This window comes from Alosa pseudoharengus, unplaced genomic scaffold, assembly GCF_046254945.1.
Source record: "Alosa pseudoharengus isolate Yale_2024_CS ecotype anadromous, Long Island Sound unplaced genomic scaffold, YU_APseudo_1.1 YU_APseudo_1.1_scf_5, whole genome shotgun sequence".
NCBI classification, from domain to species: domain Eukaryota; kingdom Metazoa; phylum Chordata; class Actinopteri; order Clupeiformes; family Clupeidae; genus Alosa; species Alosa pseudoharengus.
Genome location: NW_027468837.1, coordinates 11,640,649 through 11,662,593, shown reverse-complemented (window position 1 = coordinate 11,662,593; position 21,945 = coordinate 11,640,649). Strand labels below are relative to the sequence as shown.

General features: G+C 48.0%; 1 protein-coding gene across 2 annotated transcripts in view; it reads right to left on the bottom strand.

Annotated features, from left to right (window-relative positions):
- mtss1 (MTSS I-BAR domain containing 1) overlaps positions 1-21,945 on the bottom strand; it is a 96,630-nt gene that overhangs the window by 14,385 nt on the left and 60,300 nt on the right. For both annotated transcript variants that reach the window (XM_076269322.1, XM_076269323.1), the window contains exons 7-11: positions 10,157-10,314; positions 8,883-8,990; positions 8,595-8,692; positions 6,596-6,692; positions 157-288 (exon numbers count right to left, since the gene is read on the bottom strand). In XM_076269322.1, the coding sequence (XP_076125437.1) occupies positions 157-288; positions 6,596-6,692; positions 8,595-8,692; positions 8,883-8,990; positions 10,157-10,314 (593 nt within the window). The remainder of the gene's footprint in view (positions 1-156; positions 289-6,595; positions 6,693-8,594; positions 8,693-8,882; positions 8,991-10,156; positions 10,315-21,945) is intronic.

Here is a 21,945-nt window from a genome sequence, read left to right as displayed (position 1 = left end):
GGCAGTGAGAGAAGTGGACGAGGACGAGGAGGAGGAGGAGGAGGAAGATGGTGAGGAAGAGAAGGATGAAGAGGAGGAAGAGGAAGATGAGGAGGAGCACGAGGAGGGAGAAGAGGTGGAAAAGGAGGAAGATGCCAGAGGGGAAGAGAGTGCTACCTTGGTGGAGGAGGTGGACAGTGCACGGCCCCTCTCTCCGTGCCCGCTGTAGGCGTTGTGTGGTGGGGGCATGGCTGTGCCGTTCTCTGGTCCGCCCCACTGCGGCTGGCTATTCATCCCACCTCCTGGCTCCTATGATTGGCCGGAAACACATTAATCAAACATGTGTCAGCCAATGCCTACTTTCATGACTGAAAGAATGAATGAATCAGCCCGAACGAACGAAACGTCAGCAATGGACATGAGGTCACCACAACAGATGCACAGATGGAGAATGGCCCACACACTGTTAAGCATACACGACACATGCAGGGAGACTCATGCCAACACGCCAGCATCAGCATCATCACCACCACCACGGTTACGACGGCTACTCAAACGGAACTGGACACAGCAGCACCACAGAGTTGACCACAGAATTACAGAGTACGGCTTGTGCACAGGAACAGAGCACAAAACAACATCGAGCCGCACATACCGATGTGGCTTTGACTAGAAGAAAGAGACAGACATAGAGATAGAGAGAGAGAGAGAGAGTGAGTATGCGCGCGCGTGTGTGTGTGTAATTATGTGTGTGTGTAATTATGTGTGTGTGAGTGTGAGTGTGAGTGAGAGAGAGAGAGAGAGAGAGAGAGAGAGAGAGAGAGAGAGAGAGAGAGAGAGAGAGAGAGAGAGAGAGAGAGAGTGTGCGTGTGTGTGTGTGTGTGTGTGTGTGTGTGCGCGTGAGAGAGAGTGTGTGTGAGTGTGTAATTATGTGTGTGTGTGTACACGTGTAGTGGAGAAATACAGAGGGCACTGAGTCCAGAGAAGGGGGGTAGTGGGTCATATTGACTTTTCTAACCGGTAGAACTTCAAACACACACAAAACACACAACAAAAGCTCGCCGACTGGAATCTTCTGCCACTAATGGCCCTTCCATGATACTGAGTTCAAAGGTGAAGTGTGTGTGTGTATGCGTGTCTGTGTGTGTGTAGAGTGCGGAGGTGTTTTAAAAAAGAGAGTTAAGCAACATTGTGAAGCCTTTAAGCCACCTGACACAGCAACAGTGGAATCACACAGCCACACAGCAAAAGCAGCACAGACCATACACAGAGACACAACACTGAGACGACACAAACACAAATTAGTACACCATAGAAGCAGATGGACCGTTTGACAGGACAAGAAAACAGCCAAACACAAATATCTACAAATTACACACACACACATACATACACATACACACACACACACTTTCCCCCCCATCAACATGTGCAGTACACCAACCAAAGCACAACAGAAAGAGGTCAGAAAGGGCCCCGCAAATGTCCTACACTACAACTGACCTACTTCCGTCTTGTGTGGAGGGTAATTGGTCAGAAAAAGGTTACAAATAAAGAGATAAGAAACATTCAGAACCTTCACCTCCTGCTGCCGGGAGAATGACGGCAGCACGACCTGCAAACCTGGGTCAAGAAGACTGAATAAAATCAGCTACCCTGAGGACTTCTGCTTGAATCCTGGTTGGTACAATTTGAATGGATTATGTATAGTATTAACTATAATTTGGTAAAAGGTCCTGATGCATGAGCTATACAGAAACGTACAGCTCAACCGTTGACCATTGAATCTATAACAAAGATAATAACATAGTAATATGCATTCCATTTACTGTGATAAGACATGATAAGACTCATATCTATGATAAGATTCTCCTCCAAGAAAGAGCATGATGAGCAATCTCCCGGGGTGTTAATGTGGAACCCATGCTGGCAGCCTGCCAAACTTCTCCACTTATAAAAGTGCTGTCATAAGAGCATTGCATAAGACACTCTGACACATATAAGTCACTGGACTAACAAGACGGCAAGACAAAGTGGCACATGAACACTAGAGTCAAACAAACACTACTGTGCAGCTGCAGATAATATGCCCATTATATGATTGATGATCATATGTTCCTCTGAGTATGCAGATAACCTGGTTTGTCAACAGAATCAATGTGAATTCTTCCCACTGACTAAGGAGTTTTAAAAGTAGCAAATTAACTACCTGAAAGGCGTGCATAAGTCCTGCATAGCCTGGGTGGATTCACATGACCATATAATATCTCGGTGGCTTCAGATGGCCATATAATAATATAATATCATCTGGATGGCAGTGGCTTCAGATGGCCATATAATATGTTTTTTAAATTGTCCTAAAATTGTTGAGAATTGCTCTAAAACTTAAACTGTTTACCATGTTGTTAGTCGCTTTGGCTAAAAAAAAGCGTCAGCCAAATGTAATGTAATGTAATGCAGTGGTTCTTAACTGGTCTGACTTTGGGACCCACAATTTCCCATGTTCATGAAGTCACGACCCATATATATTTTATAGCGTTCAAGACAACAGATTTGGTGAGCTACATGCTAAGAAAGGCGAAGTGCCTGTAGGCCTACATGTATTTGTTTGGAACATGCTGTTTGGCATTACATTTGTGAAGTCTTCAACTCCTGATGTCACCTTAAAGTACTTGACAGGTCTGTCTTTAACAGGTGTACTTTATTATGAGGCATTTTCACTCATGTTCCAGCAATTGTGAACATCGCACACTGTGGATTCTGCACCATTTCGTCTCAATTTAAGTCTATTTGAAATGGGCGATTTCTTCTTTTTTTTTTTTAACCACGAGCTCCGCGACCCACCCAGAATGGTTCCGCGACCCACTTTTGGGTCCCGACCCACTAGTTAAGAACCACTGATGTAATGTAATGTAATATCATCTGGGTGGCTTGGGGGGGGGGGGGCAGATAAACACACAAAACAAACAGACACAGACACAGACACACAAAACAGATCTCAAGCACACATTCTCCAAAACACAAGCAGACATACACAACAGCACACCCACCCTACATACTCCCATAAAGCCAAAAATCTGACACAAACACACACACACACACACACACAGACACACACACAGACACACACACACACACACACACACACACACACACACACACAGAAGTGGTGTACTGTATGCGCTCACAGTCGTGGCTGCAGCAGCAGCAGCAGTGCCGGTGTGTATGGGTAGGCTGCGGGGCCCGGACGCAGAGCCGGAGCGGAGCGCGATGGTGGGCGAGTTGCCCTCGCTGAGCGAGCGTGTGCCCTCCCAACCCTCACAGCGCAGCATGGGGCTCAGAGAGCGCTGGACACGCCGCTGGGGGGTCACACAGACCACAGGATGAGCGAGGAGTGGACGCAGACGAGGAGAGGGAGAGGAGGTGGGAGAGAGACAGTGGAAAGGCAGAGGAGGAGGGAGACAGAGAGACAGATAAAAGAGTGATAGACAACCAGAAGAGGAGGGGAGAGAGCAATAGATTGCAATAGAAAAAAAAAATCACAGGGAAGGAGTGGAGAAAGGGAATAAAAAAGGAGAAAGAGGGGTGAAGAGGAGGAAGTGGAAAAAAGGCAGAAATCAGATGAGGGAAGCTGACACACACCTGATATTCCACACACTCTACAGCCCCAAGGGGCTTCTCCATCACACACCTGATATTCCACACACTCTACAGCCCCAAGGGGCTTCTCCATCACACACCTGATATTCCACACACTCTACAGCCCCAAGGGGCTTCTCCATCACACACCTGATATTCCACACACTCTACAGCCCCAAGGGGCTTCTCCATCCTTACCAGATACACCACCACACCACACCACAAACCCACCCCACCTCACAACTCACACCTCAAAAGAGGAAGAGACACACGTTCCCCATCTCACATCAGCATTACAAATGTTCCAGGGCAGATAACGGAGGGCCAGAAAAAATGACAAAGTGAGCTTAGTGAGCTAATCTGCCCCAACTCCTATCTTTATCTACACCCCGGTGACACGACCTTCGGCAGGGCCGGGGGGGCCTGACCTGCGATCCGAGTCAAAGTCCCAGCCGGCTGACCTGTGGTCACAGAGCTGTCCGTCAGCTATGACTTATCAACAAGACTGAGCAGTAAGACCATGGTTATGATGGTGACAGATTAACTCTTTACCTCCAGCAGGGAGAATCACATGACTGTCACACGGGTCCAGCCTGACGACCCCTGTCCAGTGAGCATGTTGACTGGAGTGAACGGACTGAGAATGTGCACATGAAACTAGAGCACCAGCCACTGACCTACAAGCCCACAAACTGCAGCCTGCAGCAAGAGCTGACTACGGAACATGTGACCAGGGGGGAATTCCAAGTAGGTGGTTTAGTAACTTACCTGGATTAGTTGCCTCAGCATAAGAGTAACCTCCTTATAGGAGAACTCTATAGGCGCGTTTATATGGACACTTTTTATCTGATTAGAATAGGAACAGTGGCTCAGTGGGAATAAAAATACACATATAAACACCACCTTAATCGGAAACAACTGTCTATGTAAAAGGGACTTATGTCTTTCTCATGTCATTCCCCTGACAAAGCCATTAGGTTCTTACAACTACTATCCGAACGTCACATATTACCAACCATCCCATATGTCCAACCTCTTACGTGTATGTGTCACTTAATATTCATTTCTAGGGCTGGGACAACGCGTCGACGCAAAAAATACGTCGACGCAAAATATGAGCGTCGATTCGTCAAGCATAACATGTGCTGCTAAATATTTTTAATTTTACACCTTCAGTGTTTTCCATACGTTGACTAATCTGTGGCTGGGCACCATGAAATCAAAACCGGCCACCACATTGATGTTCTATGTTGTAGTCCTACTATTTAAATTAAAGATAAATAATTTCATTAAGCTGCACTTTTTACTCACACAGCCTTTCCTCGCCCCGCCCGCTCTCTCTCGTAACGAGCCCGCTGCTCCTCCTCTGCATGTGATTTAACAAATTATTCACGATTGTTGAAGGATTGTTGTTGCCACATAGAAACACTGCATAGAACACAGTGGGGTAAATTGCTATTAAATCCGCTTAGCATCGTTGTGACCATGCTGCGCAAATTTGTTCAAAACTACAGCATTTAAGTTAAGGTAAACTCTGCTAAGGTCTTATCACAACATAGTAGATTGAGGAGACTAAACTAAGTTAACTTACAGTATGCAATCAAGCAGTATTTCAAAGCTAACGTTAGAATACTATTTGGATGTCAAGTTTAGCATGCTTACTTGCAGCTGCTTGTATTCGTTACTCAGGCTCATTTTATTGACTCTGAATGTTTGCAAAATCCCGATGTAAATGGAAAAGTGTTTTCCAAGACTCAAAAGTGCTTGTCCAAAGGAGAAGTACGAACCGTTATTTGAACTAACTACATTATGAATTGCATCCACACATCAGCAGCCTTTTAACTGTGTTAATGTTAATTGCAAGGATTCCCACACGAACGTCTTAAAATGACTTTATTGAATGCTACCTCTGACTAAGAATGCATTACTTTGCACTTGTATAGTCTTTTATTTTGGAATCTTAAGAGCAATAAACATATATTGCAATGTTAAAGAATTCATGTTTTTTCATTCATATATGTAAATAAACATGTATACGTTTCTATTAGTGAATTAATTGGGAGATAATCGATAATCGAATCGAAATCGAATCGGACTGAAAAAATGAATCGTTAGATTAATCGATGCATCGAAAAAATAATCACTAGAATAATCGTTTATCCCAGCCCTATTCATTTCTATACAAACCAAGACGGTGGATTCCTGAAGAAACGCAAGCACCCACACCATAAGTGTATCTAAATTAGCTATGCAGCAAAAATGACATTTTACCGTGACTCAAAGAGCTGTAAACAGTCTTGTAAGGCTGCGTGTACTTGGAGCTCCAGTGGAAATTTGAATTGCGATGAGAAATTTCGGGCTAACCGTTGATGTGCCATGAGAAGGTTGTGAATATGCACCCACCAGCCCAGCACTAAACTCCGAGCGTGGTACACAAAATCAGATATTTCATGCAGTAAAAGCCCTGGTAAGAACCAAACTAGATTTTGTTCAAATCTACATACCTATGGCTACTGAAAAATGTAAGTTTCATTTATCAAACGTTATTTTGAAGTATTAAAAATCATCGTTGTTTTAGAATTTTCGAACGAAATGGTTGGTAATTAGTACGGTTACGATATTAACGGTTTACGGTTGGTGAAGTCATAGGTCTGTCTTTTTTTAAGCTGGAGTTTACCTGTCTGGGTTAGTCACTAAACCAGGTGCTTGGAATAATCCTCCGACAAACTGTGTCAATGAGTTCCTAACTCATTACCTACGATGTTACTCCAGTCAATTGACATCTGAATTCCAACAGCCGTATGTGACATGTATGCACATAAGTTGACGTGCCTAGATCTTGTTTATGTGTGTACTGTGTAGGACTGAATACTTCATCTTTTGAGTTATTTGTATGTGTTTGTGTAAAAAAGCCACGTTGTATGAACATGTGTTTCTTTTGGGGTAAACAAAGTGTGTGTGTGTGTGTTTTCCATACCTGTACAGAGTCAGGGGGCCTCAGGTGAATCCCATCCACTGCGCTGGAGATGGAGTCCAGTGAGGGCACATGTCTCACAGAGTTCGACTGGTAGTTACTGGGAGAGAAACCAAGAGAGACAGACACAGAGAGACGGAGAAATAGAAAGAGAGATACATGTACGTTAAAAACTCCTCCATCACATCAGTCTCACATTCAAAGAACTTTATTTTTCCATTAGGAACTTCACATGTGAAAAGCATCAGTGCTTATCCAACCTAACCTAATATTAGTCAATGAACAAGGCTTACATCATCACATTCAAATAAAAACAAAAACAAAAACAACACCTCCTCCCCACATCATTCCATTACACTCCAAGAAGGAGAGAACAAAAGCACAGGTTACCATATTTATTCCACTTTAATGTGCATACGAATGTGGCTATGGTGATGATGTCTGCTGTAGCACTCATAGCAATAACACTTTCTTGAGTCGACTGTAACTGAAGTGAGTTGAGCTGAGAGGAGGTGAAACCCCAGTAGTAGTCAGACTAAAGGTGTAATTAGTTTCCATGGAACAGCGTGTGCTTGGGCTCAGACAGCAGTGCAGTAGGCTGGGAGGCGGCCCAGTGGCAAACCCAGTGGGATACGTGGAAACTCAGAGAGTGCTCCGCACCGCACCACACAGCCTGCTGTGTCCCGGACAAACTGTTCCGGAATAATCTTAATGACAATCCCAGTAGTGGAGGGAGGGAGAGAGAGACGGAGAGAGAGAGAGAGAGAGAGAGAAAGTAGAAAGAGAGAGAAAGAGAGAAAGAGAAGGAGCGAGAGAGAGGAAAGAGAGAGAGAGAGAGAGAAAGAGAGACAGAGAAAGAGAGAGGAAAAAGATAAAGATAAAGAGAGAGAGCGAAAAAGAGAGAGAGAGAAAGCAGAGAGAGGGAGGGAAAAAGTGAGTAACGGAGACAGCGATCTAGAGAACCTTCTGGAAGAGCATCATGGCTATCTGCTCCAGTGCCAGGTCCTGAGCTGCGGTCCCGCAGGAAAGAATGCATGAAACATTAGTCTAATCCCCCCCCACACACCTCCTGCCCGCTGGACACACAGCTCATTCACCAGCTGATCCACTCCAGCAGCTCAGCTGAAATCAGGGAAATCCCACCGGAGACACACACACTCTTATGACATATACACACAAAAAAAACACATCCCTTAGAAAACTGAGACATACACAAGTAATAAGGAGTCCCTTGAGATACCGGATAAACCCCCCCCCCCCCCCCCCCCCCCCACACACACACACACACACACACACACACACACACACACACACACACACACACACACACACACACACACACTACAGTAGCCAGAGGCCCTCCTTTTCTGCTGCAGTTCACAAGAGACTCTTCTTGTGCGTTACCAGACGCCTACTTGTGCTCTTGCTGTCCAAACCATGTGTCTGCTCCCTCCATCAGCCTCCTCTCCTCTCTGACAATCACTCCCTCTTTTCTCCTCTCTCCTCTCTGACAATCACTCCCTCTTTTCTCCTCTCTCCTCTCTGACAATCACTCCCTCTTTTCTCCTCTCTGGTCTCTCTATCTCTCCTCTCGGACCATCACTCTCGCTTCTGTCTCTCTGTCCCCCCCCCCCCCCGCCCATACCCTCATTGTCCTGCCATACGCAGCCTGCCCCTGCCTGTACAGTGAAGCAGCTCGGTACGCTACTCTGCTCTTGAAAGGGACACCAAACAGAGTCGGCTCTGACAGGAGGAGAGAGGGAGAGGGAGGGAGCCATGGAAACGAGGCTGAGCAAACACAAACAAGATTCATCAGTGTGGATTCCCCGCCGTGCGCCAGAGCCCGAGGTGTAGCAGACATGTTTCAGAGAAGCAATGCGGACACCTGAACTCTCTCCCTTTCGCCCCCTCTCTGTGTGTGTGTGTGTATGAGTATATATGTGTGTGTGTGTGGTTGGCATCATTGAGGTGTTGAGTGAGTGGGTGTGGCATGCATTAGTACCTGCTAATGCTGCTCTTGCGTGACAGCGTGTTGCTAGGCGATGCAGGCGGCGTCTGGTAAGTGTAATTGTAGTCGGATCCTTTGAGGTCAAGAATCACCTACAAGAGAACAGGGACAAGTATGAGTTAGTCTGCATTCGTTCATCAATAGTCAGCAATACATTATCTGTGTGTGTGTGTGTTTGTGTATCTAAGAAATGATTCAGATTAAGAACAATCCTTTCATTTTTTGGATACTTGTGTCTTATTATCTCTGTGTGTGTGTGTGTGTGTGTGTGTGTGTGTGTACCTGCTCGCTGGCAGGAGGGAGTTTGTGTGGCTCTGCGGTAAGGTGGGTCAGGTCCTCCAGGATGGTCTGCAGGTGGGTCACCTCTCCCAGCATACCGATCTCCTCGTCCTACAGAAGCAACACACAACACAATATCTGAGTATATTGACCATACACACACACACACACACACACCTGAATAGGCTGACCACACACACACACACACACACACACAAGTACCCGTCTGCATACACAGACACAGACAAGCACATCTGAGTATATTGACCACACACACACACACACACACACACACACACACGAGAAGAAGACTTAGTTCGGTCTCACAGCGTACCTCAGCTGACTTACTTGTTGTGCCAGAAGTCAGAAAAGGCCCATTGTTAGAAAACCTTCCCACGCACGCGCGCACGCACACACACACGCACACACACAAAACCACACCCAAGCATTAAGTCCACTAAGCATCCATCATTATCTAATAATGCTAAGATAAATACGCCAACAGCAAACACTCGCTTTTGCCTCTTCACTCAGCCGAAACCCTTTCACATGGGCCTGACTAATGGGCCTCAAATCAGCGGATCAAGAAGCTGGCTGACAGCTGGAGACTAACGATCCGATCAGGACAAGGGAGCGGGAGCGCCAACTAACGTGTGTGAACCTGAGGAACGCCTGGGAAGAGTTTCACCTTTGGGTGCCGTGAGGGACGACGGCTGCAGCAGGCAGGCAGAGCAGCATTTGCATAAAAGGTCTGAGATGGAGGCCGACGGCATAGCAGAGCGTGTGGGTGTGCAAGGGAGCGAGTGGCCACAGGCAGAGATATAGGGGCATAGGGCATATAGGTGCTTTAGATTAGCACGTCAGGTGTCTTACATAAGCTGAGAAGCTGGAGGGAATCTTTAGTGAGAGGACATGAGTGTGAATGTGTATGTGTGAGTGTGTGTGTGTGTGTGTGTGAGCGATGGAAAGAGTGTGTGTGTGTGTGTGATATATATATATCTATATATATGAGAGAGAGGGTGAGAGTGCTTGTGTGTAAGTATGAGAATTAATGAGTATGCGTGTGAGTGTGTGCGTGTGCGTGTGTGTGGGGGTGTGTGTGTTTGATGGCGATGGAAAGAGTGTGTGTGTGTGTGTGTGTGAGTGATGTACTGTATATATGAGAGAGAGAGTGAGAGTGCTTGTGTGTGAGTATGAGAATGAATGCGTATGCGTGTGAGTGCGTGCATGCGTGCGTGTGTGTGTGTGTGTGTGTGTGTGTGTGTGTGTGGCCTCACCAGTACGGGTTTGAGCATGTTGACGAAAGAGCAGAAGCGTCCGCGCTCCTCGATGAGTGCTCTGCACACGGCCCTCTTCTCCGTCTCCTCCAGCACGGCGTAGCGCGTGTTCACATCCTGCAGGGCGCTGTCCAGCTGACCGCGCACCTCGTCCTTACCTGCCGAGGGGAGGGGCAGGGGTTTCACTTGTTAAATGTCAATCAAACATACCACACACACATACACACGTACACGCACATGCGTACACATTCACACACACAAATCAATATATTATAATATATACTAAGTATACATAACTAAGTATATATAACTTAGTAAGTATATATATTTTGTTATACATGACTTAGTAAGTATACAAAATATAACTTTGATATACTAAGTCATCAATCCCCATGTGGATGTAGGCCACACACACGCATGTACACACACACAAACACACACTGCATTAGACTATAGGGACTCCCTGAACTTACTATCACCAAAAGCCAGAAGACAGTTTCATTGGTATCAGTTCATCTTTAAATGTGTGTACCTTGACTTCCCCCAATACCTTAAAGGCTATCTAATTCCACACAGACCTAGCCACAGATTGCGGCACACTGAACACCCCACGTTCACGGTGCCAAATATTACAAAGGAGATTGGTAGACGGGCATTTAAATTTAGAGCGCCCTACGACTGGAATAGTCTGCCGAGGCATATCAGATCCATAGTCTGCCTTCACTCATTCAAATTTTCCATTCTGACCTACTTACAGGCGAACTCCACATGTAAATGTTTTTGAATAATTATGATTAGGTGTCTGTATATGTATATTGGTGATGTGCTGAGTACTATTCTCTGTAACACCTATACTGAATATACTTTGTAAATGTGTAGGCTGAATACTGCCATGCTATGACCTATTGTTATTTTCCTCAAGGGTGGTGACGTTGGGGTGGGAGTGGGGGAGATTTTGTGTGAATGTACTGTATGTGTGAAAGTGTTGTCCTGTTCAGTGTTCTGTTTTTGTTTTTGTATTGTACTGTTTGTCCTGGGGACCCCCTCGAAAACGAGATATCTTATCTCAAGGGGCTATCCTCCTAAGCAAATAAATTGAAATTGAAATTAATTCCAAACGTCAGCATACAAATTCACCCACTGCTGCGCTGATTAAAACTCATTAAAGCCTTTGAATGACTTAAATGGTGTGATTACAGACAATTACATTTCATGGTATTTTAAGACCTCTCTGTAGAATAATCATGACTTTGTAATTACAGTCAGCAACAAAAAGTTTTTTTTAATGTCTAATATGTCTACAATGGTGGACCTTCACTTAAACAATCCTGCAGATACATCTTAGAGAAATATACATGAGAAATGATTGGGAAAAGGATTTTGCTGGGTAGTGGATAAGTGTAATGGTCACTTATTGCTATTACAGTTCACTTCCTGGCAAAGCCCCAAGGGTGTACTGAGATCAGCCACTAGGTGGCAGCACAAGCCTATTTGTGTGTGTGAGTGAATGGTGACGCGGCTTACGCACATCAGGAGCAGTTGCTGGGTGTTCTTTCCATCTGCCTCTACAGAGACCGACTCGACTGACAGGGGGCATGCGCACTCGCACTCTGCTGTGCGCACACACACACACACACACACACACACACACACACACACACACACACACACACACACACACACACACACACACACACACACACACACACACACACACACACACACACACACACACACACACACACACACACACACACACACACACACACACACACACACACTGTCCTGGGGTAGAGGATTGCATTCTGTGTAAGAGAGCCAAAGAAGTCTGTGGCGCGTGGCAGAGCTGAACAGGGCTCAGTGTGTGTGTGTGTGGAGTGGGTGTAGGCACATGTGTGTGTGTGTGTGTGTGTGTGTGTGTGGTATGTGGGGGGTTATTTTGGATGCTGTACATCTGCATATCTGCATCCAGCTGTTGCTGCATACCACAAGCACTGAGGCTCCCTGGCAACCTGTTGGAGTCTCCCTCCCACACTCAATCTTCCTCCTCCCTCTCCCTCCCTCCCTCCCTCCCTCTCCCTCTCTTTCCGACAGTCTCTTTGACAAGCTAACGCTTCTTTCATTTTCCGTCTCTTCTCTTCTCGTTTTTTTCTTTCTGTAGCCTCCCCCTAGAACAAAAAACAGTGTACTCTTTTACACACACACACACACACACACACACACACACACACACACCTACCACACACACACACCTAACACACACACACACACACACACACACACACACACACACACACACACACACACACACACACACACACACACACACACACACACACACACACACACACACACACACACACACACACACACACACACACACACACACACACACACACACACACACACACACACACACACACACACACACACACACACACACACACACAAATCTCCAGCCTCAATAATGTGATTGGCATGTGGTGGTGGTGGCGAAGGGGCTAAAATGGCCTCCTGTCCTCGCTGGTGTTATGAAAGTCTTTAGGTAAGAGCGCATCTGTCCCGGCCGCCCTGCCTGCTGATCCGTCCCTCCTCCAGCGCTATTATTAGCTGGGGAAGTGACCCCTCTGGCTGGGCTATCTATGCCGAGCGTCTCACCCCAAGGCTCTCCCCCACCGACTCACCCAGTCTTCACAGCTGGGAGTCCTGTCACAGCAAACCGGCCCCCTCCCACCACACACCCACACTTCACTGGGGTTAGGAGCACTTCATATGGGGTCCTTTAAGTTAGCAGCGTTCAACCCCCCCCCCCCCTGCCCAAACACTCCCCCACACCCTCGGTAAGAGGTGGCTGACTAAGAGCCCAGTGGCTGGCTGACTGGACGTGAGGACGTGTGGACAGACGGGCTTGTGTTGTGTGTGTGTGTGTGTGTACTGGCCAGCCGGCCTTCACAGCAGCCACACTGATTAGGTAAACCAGTGGAAACGCTGCACTTAATCTGATTTAAGGTCAGAGTTCGCCTGCAGAGGAGGAGAGAAGGAGAAAGTGAAGAAAAAAAAGAAAGAAAAAAAAGAAACCCCAAACCAAGCCAAGAGGCTCAGCTCACGTGAGAGTTTTAACCGTCACATGATGATGGAGGGATTGTTTTCTTCTCCTTCTCCTCTCCTCTGGATTCCTCCTCCTTTTCTTTACTCCCCCTCTTCCTCGTGCTCCGCTCTCTATGCGGCGACGGCACCGTAACCACAGAGATGGCAGCGAACGCTCTGCGGCTGGTGCCGTTGCCCGGTGGACGTGGAGCTGGATCAGGCCCATGAGTGGACCGCGTGGGCCCCGAGAGCGCTGGAGCCGGCCTGTTCGTAATAAAAATACACCCAGCGCAGCGGCACTGCCAACATTCCACCCGAGATCTGTGGCCCAGACCTAGCAGCTGGGGGCATCGGAGAATCCCCTCTTAAACACACACACACGCACGCACGCACGCACGCACGCACGCACACACGCAAAGACGCACACATGCACACAGGTGTTGCATACCACACCATTCAGGTTAAGTCAGACAAGCACCTCGTCTTTCCTTCTAGCAGCCTCTCTTATTACTCATTCATCAATAAACACATTCAACACACACACACACACACAACACCTACTCTCTCTCTCTCTCTCTCTCTCTCTCTCTCTCTCTCAAATATATATACACAGGATTCCAGTCTCCAGATTCCACTTTCAAACATACAATCTCCCTTTCAGTCTCCCTCCCTCTCCAACACACACACACACAGACCCACACACACAGACACACACACAAAGACCCACACACACAGACACACAGACACAGACACACACACACAGGTTCTGCTGACACACTGCCCAGCGCTTGTGTTTGGGGTCACAGGAAGGATTGAAGGGGCCGTGAAGTTTACAGTAGATCAGCTCGGCTTAGCCCTAAGTACAGTGGGTCCTCACAGCCAAAGCACCGGGAGGCCCTGGCTCAGCATGCCCAAGAACACAAGCAAGTTGGAACATTCTGGAAGGCTCTGGAAGCTTCTTTTGGAACCTTCCTTAATTCCGGACGAATACTACCACATTCAAAATAGTGTCCAGTCACTCAAAATACACCGGGCCTACTGATTACAAAAGTACAGCCATTCAAAAAAACTTGTATTGCCACCTAAAGATGTTGTGAGGCAACCAACCTCATTCACCTCCCGGTAACACTGCAGAAGATGTGACCGCCTGGCCTGACGTCGGCAGACAGTTTTATATCAGAGTGAACGCTAGTCTGCTAGTCAGATGGTGAACCGGTTGTTAGGGCTCCGCTCTTGTCGTGATATAGGCCTGGCGGAGGGAGATGTGTGGCAGTGGAGGTGGGAGGCTGTGAGGGAGGAAACGTGTCCTCCAGCAACTGGGCCAGCTGTGGGGACACTCAGCTCTGCCGGGGCCAGGTCGGGTGATGTGTCAGCCTCCCGCCTCCCTCTCTCCCCATCACCACCACCACACACACCAGACTAACTCACAGGGCTAGACAAGGCTTACGTAAGGGGGGGGGGGGGGGGGGTTGAAACCATTATCATCATTCATTTAGTGAAAGGTTTTCATTTTGTTCCAATCTCTCTCGTCTCTCATCCGATTCAATTACATTCCTCTACCAACAAGCACAACGCTATGCAGGTAACAGATACAGTTCATGCCTCCTTCCCTCCCACATAATCCAAATCTAAAACAAATCATGATATATATGTGGTTTATGTGTTAATGTATGTTTGAATGTGTATGTGTGTGCATATATACACACACACACACACACACACACACACACACACCCATGTGCATGTCGTTGCATTTATGTATGCATGTGTGTTTATGTACGTGCATGTGTGCATGCATGTATGTAATCCATCCAGACATGCGTGAACATGTGTGTGTGTGTGTGTGTGTGTGTGTGTGTGTGTGTGTGTGTGTGTGCAGGACACTAGCCTGCAGAAGGTTCTGGGCGAGTGCTCCGGCACACAAACTAACTCTGCTCCATCTCTCTCTCGGCCTCTAATCACTCCGACCGGACTGGTTGCCTGGCGACAGACACTTCGGGCTGGCACTCGCACGGGTTGCTTAGCGATTGGCTCTCCGGGAGGATGAAGGCGAGCGGAGTGGGCAGATTGGGTGCCAGGGAGAAGCCAGTCGGCATGGCAGCGGGGTGCCAACCGCCAACCCCCCCCTGCGCTCCCGCGCAAGCAGCTGATGCCCCCCCGAGCCAAACGAACGCGAGCCCAGTGGCGCTTCACTTCAGCACTCCATGCGTGGAGTAAATAACGGCAGTCTGAAGAGAGATTTACAACTCTGTGCAAAGGGGGGGATCGGGGGCTCCCCCACTAATGCACTGAGATGTATTCCTCATGGCCGCCTCTACTGCTCCTCCAGCTCCTCCTTTCAGGGGGTCTGGAGCGGGACTCAGCAGGAGGAGTGAGAGAAGGAGGAATGGAGAGGAGAGAAGGAGGAATGAAGAGGAGAGACGAGTGGAGAGGAGGAGAGGAGGAGGAAAGAAGGAGGAATGAAGAGGAGGAGTAGAAGTACAATGAGGAGAGAAAAGTGGAGAAGAGGAGAGAGTGGGAGGAGGAGAAGTACAATGAGGAGACGAAAGATCAGGAAGAACAAGAGGAAGATAGGATGAGAGAGTAGAGGGACTTTAATGACACTTTAATTCGCCTATACTATATACTACAAACAAAAACTGAGGCAACAAAATTCTTCATTCCAAACTGTTTTCATCACAGCGAGAGAGAGAGAGAGAGAGAAAGAAAGAAAGGGGAGAGAGAGAGGGAGAGAGCAGTGTGGATAACTGTTGTTGGAATGGTGGCTAAAGGCTCTTGGCCATGGAAGAATACTACACCATCTGCTCAAGCTGCCATCACTCACTACACACAGCTGCAAAACAGACGGCACTGAACTCAACACAACGTCGGACAGGGCATGTGTGTGTAGAGGGAGTAGATGTGGGTTGGGGAGGAGATGAAAACTAAATCCAAGATGGAGAGCTCTCATATGCGAGTCTGGGTCTGAAAACGGGTTGGATTGAACAGAAGGGTGATGGGCAGCAGGGATCTCTGTGTATGGAGGTGAGCCGTGACAGAGCAGCCCGCAGGGTGGAGGCTTCCTCCATCAGCAAGCACTCAGCATACATTAGCACTCAGCATACATTAGCACTCAGCACGTCTTGCTGCTCCCGCACCATCCATCCAGAGAACTCAATTACCCACAATGCAACGCACACATCTTCAGATACAGTCAGAATAGCAATCACAATGGCGAAGAGTACTTTATATGCTGTATCTACATGCAAGAAGATCCTTGTTCTGCTGATGCTGCTGTGTTCCACTATTCTCCAGTCTAATACAAACTCAATTACCCACAATGCAACATCCTCCTCACAGCTTCAGATGCAGAGTGGCCTCACGGTATGGTACTTCATATGCTATGTACATGGAAGAGGATCCATGCTCTGCTGAGGAGTTCCACTCTTCTCTCGTCTAGACCACACTTACATTGCCAGAGCCACTCAACACAGAACACTTATAGATACAGCTGAACAGTGACTGAACGGAAAAAAACATATGTGCTGTGTGTGTGTGTGAGTAAGTGAGCATGACTATAACACTAACACGTCTAAAAAGAAACTGCTCCGCCACGCAGTAAACGTCGCGCCCAGCCAGGCAAGTGCGGGTCATCTCCAGGCAACCCAAACACACAGGGGGTGGCAGGGCGAGGCCGTCCAAACAAACAGAGCCTCGACACCGCAACGCAATCCCCTAAAATAGCGCCGCTGGCCATATTAAGAGTCCTGCGGATTAGAGCAGCGCCCCCATAAACAGAGCAGTAAGCCTGCCGCGGCAGCGGCCCGGGGCCCTCGGCTCTCCACTCGGCTCGGCTGGTGAATCAGAGAGAGGAGAAACAGCCAAGGCTTTTCATCTTGTCAAAGGTCCACATGCCTCACTCGTTTACGGGCGAGTGGTGGTGGTGGTGGTGGGGGAGGAAGGTTCGTCCACTATATAAACACACACGGTAGAAATGTTCTGAAACGAGACCTGGTTTTTGGCTGAACCAGAGTAGTACTGTGAGTGGCGGAGAGTGGAGCACAGCTTCTTAAGGAAACTCCCTGCTTCTGGGAGGGGGAGCCGTCTGTTTGGGATTTGTGGAGGCATCGAGCTCCTGCAGATACAACACACACTCACGCATTCTGGCTAATGAGCACCAGGGGTCCGGCCGGTCCCAGCGATGACCTCTTGACCTCTAGGGGTCAAATGCCGGACAATGCCATCAGCTGCTCCTGCTGAGGCGTTTAACGCTGGCGCGTCATGTGAGATATATCTTAGCTTAACGTCTTTACTGTACTCAATTTAAATAAACATTAGCACCAACATGACTAATAACATCAACAAGCCACACACACACACTAGTGTGTACACTCATCTTTGCATACCAGAGAAGCTACTGTCAGTGGGTTAGGGTGTGACTGGGAGCGCTGCAGAGTGCGTGGGCTGGGGCCGAGGTGTGAAACCGTACGTGTGAGTGTGTGTTTTGGCGATGAAGAAAAGACTTCCAGGAATCTGAATCTGTAGTGGGGGAGCCGGCTGCTGCTTTTAGCCCACAATGGAGGAGAGTGAGCAGCGTCCCACATAGGAGCCAAGACATGAACCAACAGCGCAAAACAGGTGAGAGAGAAAGAAAGAGAGAGAGAAAGAAAGAGAGAAAGAGAGAGAGAGAGAGAGAGATGGATATAGATAAGGAGAGAGGATAGGACAGAAGAAAAAGGAAAAAGGCAAAAAAGGGAAAAGATTTCAAAATGTACATCACACAACTCCTTCCCGCTTTTAGATAAGTGTCCTCCCATCTACCAATCACAGCGCAGGTCAGAGGTCAGAGCCAAGCCCTAAGGGGAAGGAATGCTTCTCTAACCCGCTCACATGAAGAGCTCCTCGCATTTCCCTCTTTCCCAAAGCAGACTTCTCCTGCATGTTCACATAGAACATTCCTCAAACTACACTATGAAGTTACCTATAACTTTTGCTTTAGCTATAGCATATTGCTTATACTTTCACTGGAGGTTCAGGACCTGTGACTACTCTCCACCCAAGTTTCTATCAGTTAGCTTAGAGGTCTTCTGAGGAAGGGTCAAAGCTGTGCATGCTTATTTAGAGGGGCCAAAGAGAGGCTAGGTCGAGAAGAGGCATGCTGACACAGCAACAAGACGACTTTCCCTGTCCTCTTCTTTCACTCTCTGATGCACGCACACACACACACACACACTAAACCGTCTCACAAGATGAGAAAAACAAAAACACAAAAGTGTGCATGAGTGCAAGGGTATGACCACACAAGTTCAAAGGTCAACATTGCATCTGACGGACAGCTGCAGGATGAATCGGCGCAGAGATGTTTTATCAGATGGTGTGCTGTGCGCGCCTGTCCAGTCCTCTAGCACATTCCTTCTCTCCCTCTTTCAGAATCTCTCTCTCTCAAAGCCCCTTGTCATAATCAACCAGCTGATTTCTCCTGCACCTGCTCCTCGTACAATAAAGCTGCTACAGGTTAATCGCCAGCATGGAGCCAACATTCCACTCGGTTGGCCAGGCAGGCGGCTCTTTCCAGGGCTGCAGCGCTGCTAATAAAGCCCTTGTCACGGTGGGGTCCTATTCAACTTTTTAATGCCCATTTCAACCATTCAGATCAGACATGCTGACTGGGGGGGGGGGGAAACAAGTGGAAAACCACACTCTCAAGTGTTACGTCTCGACACGTAACGCGTGCCTTTGTTGAAGACATGGTCGAATAAAGACTTATCAAAAGCTAATGCTTCAGGGTGCGGTATTCTACTGTGTCATCATGTCTGTGCATGAGCCAGTGTAATCCTGATGGAAAATGAACGTCTCTGGGTTAAAGGGGGCATCCTGGCAGAGGTGAAGTTCATGTCCAGGATGCTGCCTTCACGAATAAACACAAACGCAAACACGCACACACACAGGGGAATGACCACAAGAGGTTCAATGCCTGCTCTGATTTGTTTCACAGCTGTCATCCGATGAACCTCGTTGGACGACAGACAGTCTTATCAGATGGGACACTCATGGCTCTTCTGTACAAACATGCAAGTCCACACACACACACACAGGCACACACACACAGGCGCACACACACACACACACACACACACACACACACACAGACACATCTGAACGACGTGTCCAGGCCCTGTTGGAGTGTGTGAGAGCAGGTCTGCTGAGCGGCTCTTTCCAGAGGCGCTGGAAGGCCGTGACACTTCCAAAGGGCTCCTTTGTGGGGCCAGGCACTGAGCAACTGCACTCAGCTGCCAAGAATAACCCTGAACCCAGCAGAGGAGACAGAACAACCCTGAACCCAGCAGAGGAGACAGAATAACCCTGAACCCAGCAGAGGAGACAGAATAACCCTGAACCCAGCAGAGGAGACAGAATAACCCTGAACCCAGCAGAGGAGAGGGAGAGAGGGAGACACAGAAAGAGAGAGAGAGGGAGAGGGGGGGGGGCTGAGGAGGAGAGGAAGACAGAGAGAGGGAGGGATAGACAGTCACAGAGAAAGGTTAGGAGGAGAGAAAGGCAAAAGAGGGATATAGAGAGAAAAGGACAGAAGAATAGAGTGTGAAAGAGGGTAAGAGAGAGAGAGAGAAAGAGAGAGAGGAAAAAAAGGGAGAAAGAGAGACAGACAGAGAGAGAGAGAGAGAGAGAGAGAGAGACAAAAGGACAAGAATCAATGAGGCACTGATTCTGGCAGGACCTGAAGGCATAAGCAACCTGGTCTACGTGACCTTGAAAGCCTCAGCACGCCAAAGATAGCACGGGAGGGTATGGGAGTTTTTACCGAACCTCTCTTTTAAAGGCGCTTTCAGGCTTTTCGGAAACACACACACACTGCACTGATTTAAACAGAGCAGCTGAATGTGTTTGGACAGGGGTAAGAGCAGTTTGGGCGAGTCCTTTTCTACTTTATATGGGCATCAACCTTTAAGTTTTATGGTGTAAGCATAGTGTGTGTGTGTGTGTGTGTGTATCTGTGCGCGTGCCTGTACAAAAGTGTATTCATCACCGTGAGCGATTGGAGGCTGGGCCGCTGGAGCTTCTGCTCCGCTCTGGGCTGGAGTGAGGAATCTGTGCCGTCTGTTGAAACACACACCGGCTCGAGGGTCAGCGTGCGTTAGGGACAGGTGTGCAGGGGGCCACTCCTGCCCGTCCCAGCTGACTCTCCCACCGGGGATGTGTGTGTGTGTGTGTGTGTGTACAGTGTATGTGTGTATGTGAGAGTCTCTTTGTGTGTGTGTGAGAGTGTGTGTGTAGGTTTGTGCATGTGTGTATGTGAGTCTCTGTGTGCGTGAGAGAGAGAGAGAGAGAGTGTGTGTGTGAGTGTGTGTGTGTGTGTGTGTGTGTGTGTGTGTGGTGCTTGCCTGGTATCAGCCTGCAGCTAGAGGGGGATCTGTACTGCAAAGGCATGCTGCCATCTGGCCTGAGTAATGGGCAGGGCCAAAGAGTTCCTCTAGTGTGCCTGACACACACACACAGTCATAATGTACTCATACACACACACACACAGCCTGCCCTACCCTACCCTCTGACCTTGAGCTGTTTGGGGCTGCCAGTGACCCACTAGTCTCCCATTGGGTCAGCCCATGGAGCATTACTTTCACCATTCTGGGCTGACATACTTCCTTTGCTTGCTGGACCCACTCAAATCTGACCACACAGCAACCGCATTTTTGACCCTTGGGGGAGTAGCTTACGCATCACTTTAGGCTGTACTTTAAACACTGGTAACAGGATCAAATAGCTTTCTGGCCAGAAGTGTGGCAGAGGCAAGTGTACGTACATGTGAGACGCACACACACACACACAGTTGTACACATACAGAGTCCAAAACATGCCTGCTAACTGTATTTTTGTGTGCACTTGATGTATCTGTGGATGCATGAGTGTGTGTGTGTGTGTACAAACATGCTGCGGTAGAGTTTCTTCCTATCAGACACACACAGAAGGCTCTTTTCCACCCAGCCAGCAATTAGGAGCTCATGGAGAAATCAGCAGCCATGTCCCTATGCACTGTACAGTCTCCTGTGTGAGTGTGTACATCAGTGTGTGTACATCAGTGTGTGTGAGTGTGAGAGTGTGTGTGTCTGTGTGTACTGTGGATGTAAATATATGCGTCTCTCCTTCTGTCTGTGTGTGTGTGTGTGTGTGTGTGTGTGTGTGTGTGTGTGTGTGTGTGTGTGTGTGTGTGTGAGTGTGTGTGTGTGTGTGTGTGCGTGTGTGGTTCTAGGACCCTGTTTATGGGTGTAAAATCAGGCCAGAAATGCAAGCATGTGAACACCATGCTGACCTAGTTCTTTTACTGTTGTGGAGATGGAGGAGGAGAGTTGGAGGGGGGAGATGGAGGAGGAGAGAGAGAAATGGTGGGAGAAAACACACAAATCTAAAATTCTCTTCTTTCTGCTTATACTGCCGCCATCAGAGAAAGAGCTGTGATAGCATTAGCATACTAATGCCGAGCCTGTTTAAATAATTCAAATCTTGCGCGCGCGCACACACACACACACACACACAACTGAGGCCTCCTTAGCCCTCTCCCTAACCCACTGCTTTAGTAAACACACTCCATACAGAGTATACACACACTCCACACCCAAACACACAGTGTGTTAGTCCTCTAAATAAGCTTCAGGAGACAAGATGTGGGGAGAGATTTAGGGTGATGGAGAGAGTGGAGAGAGATGGAG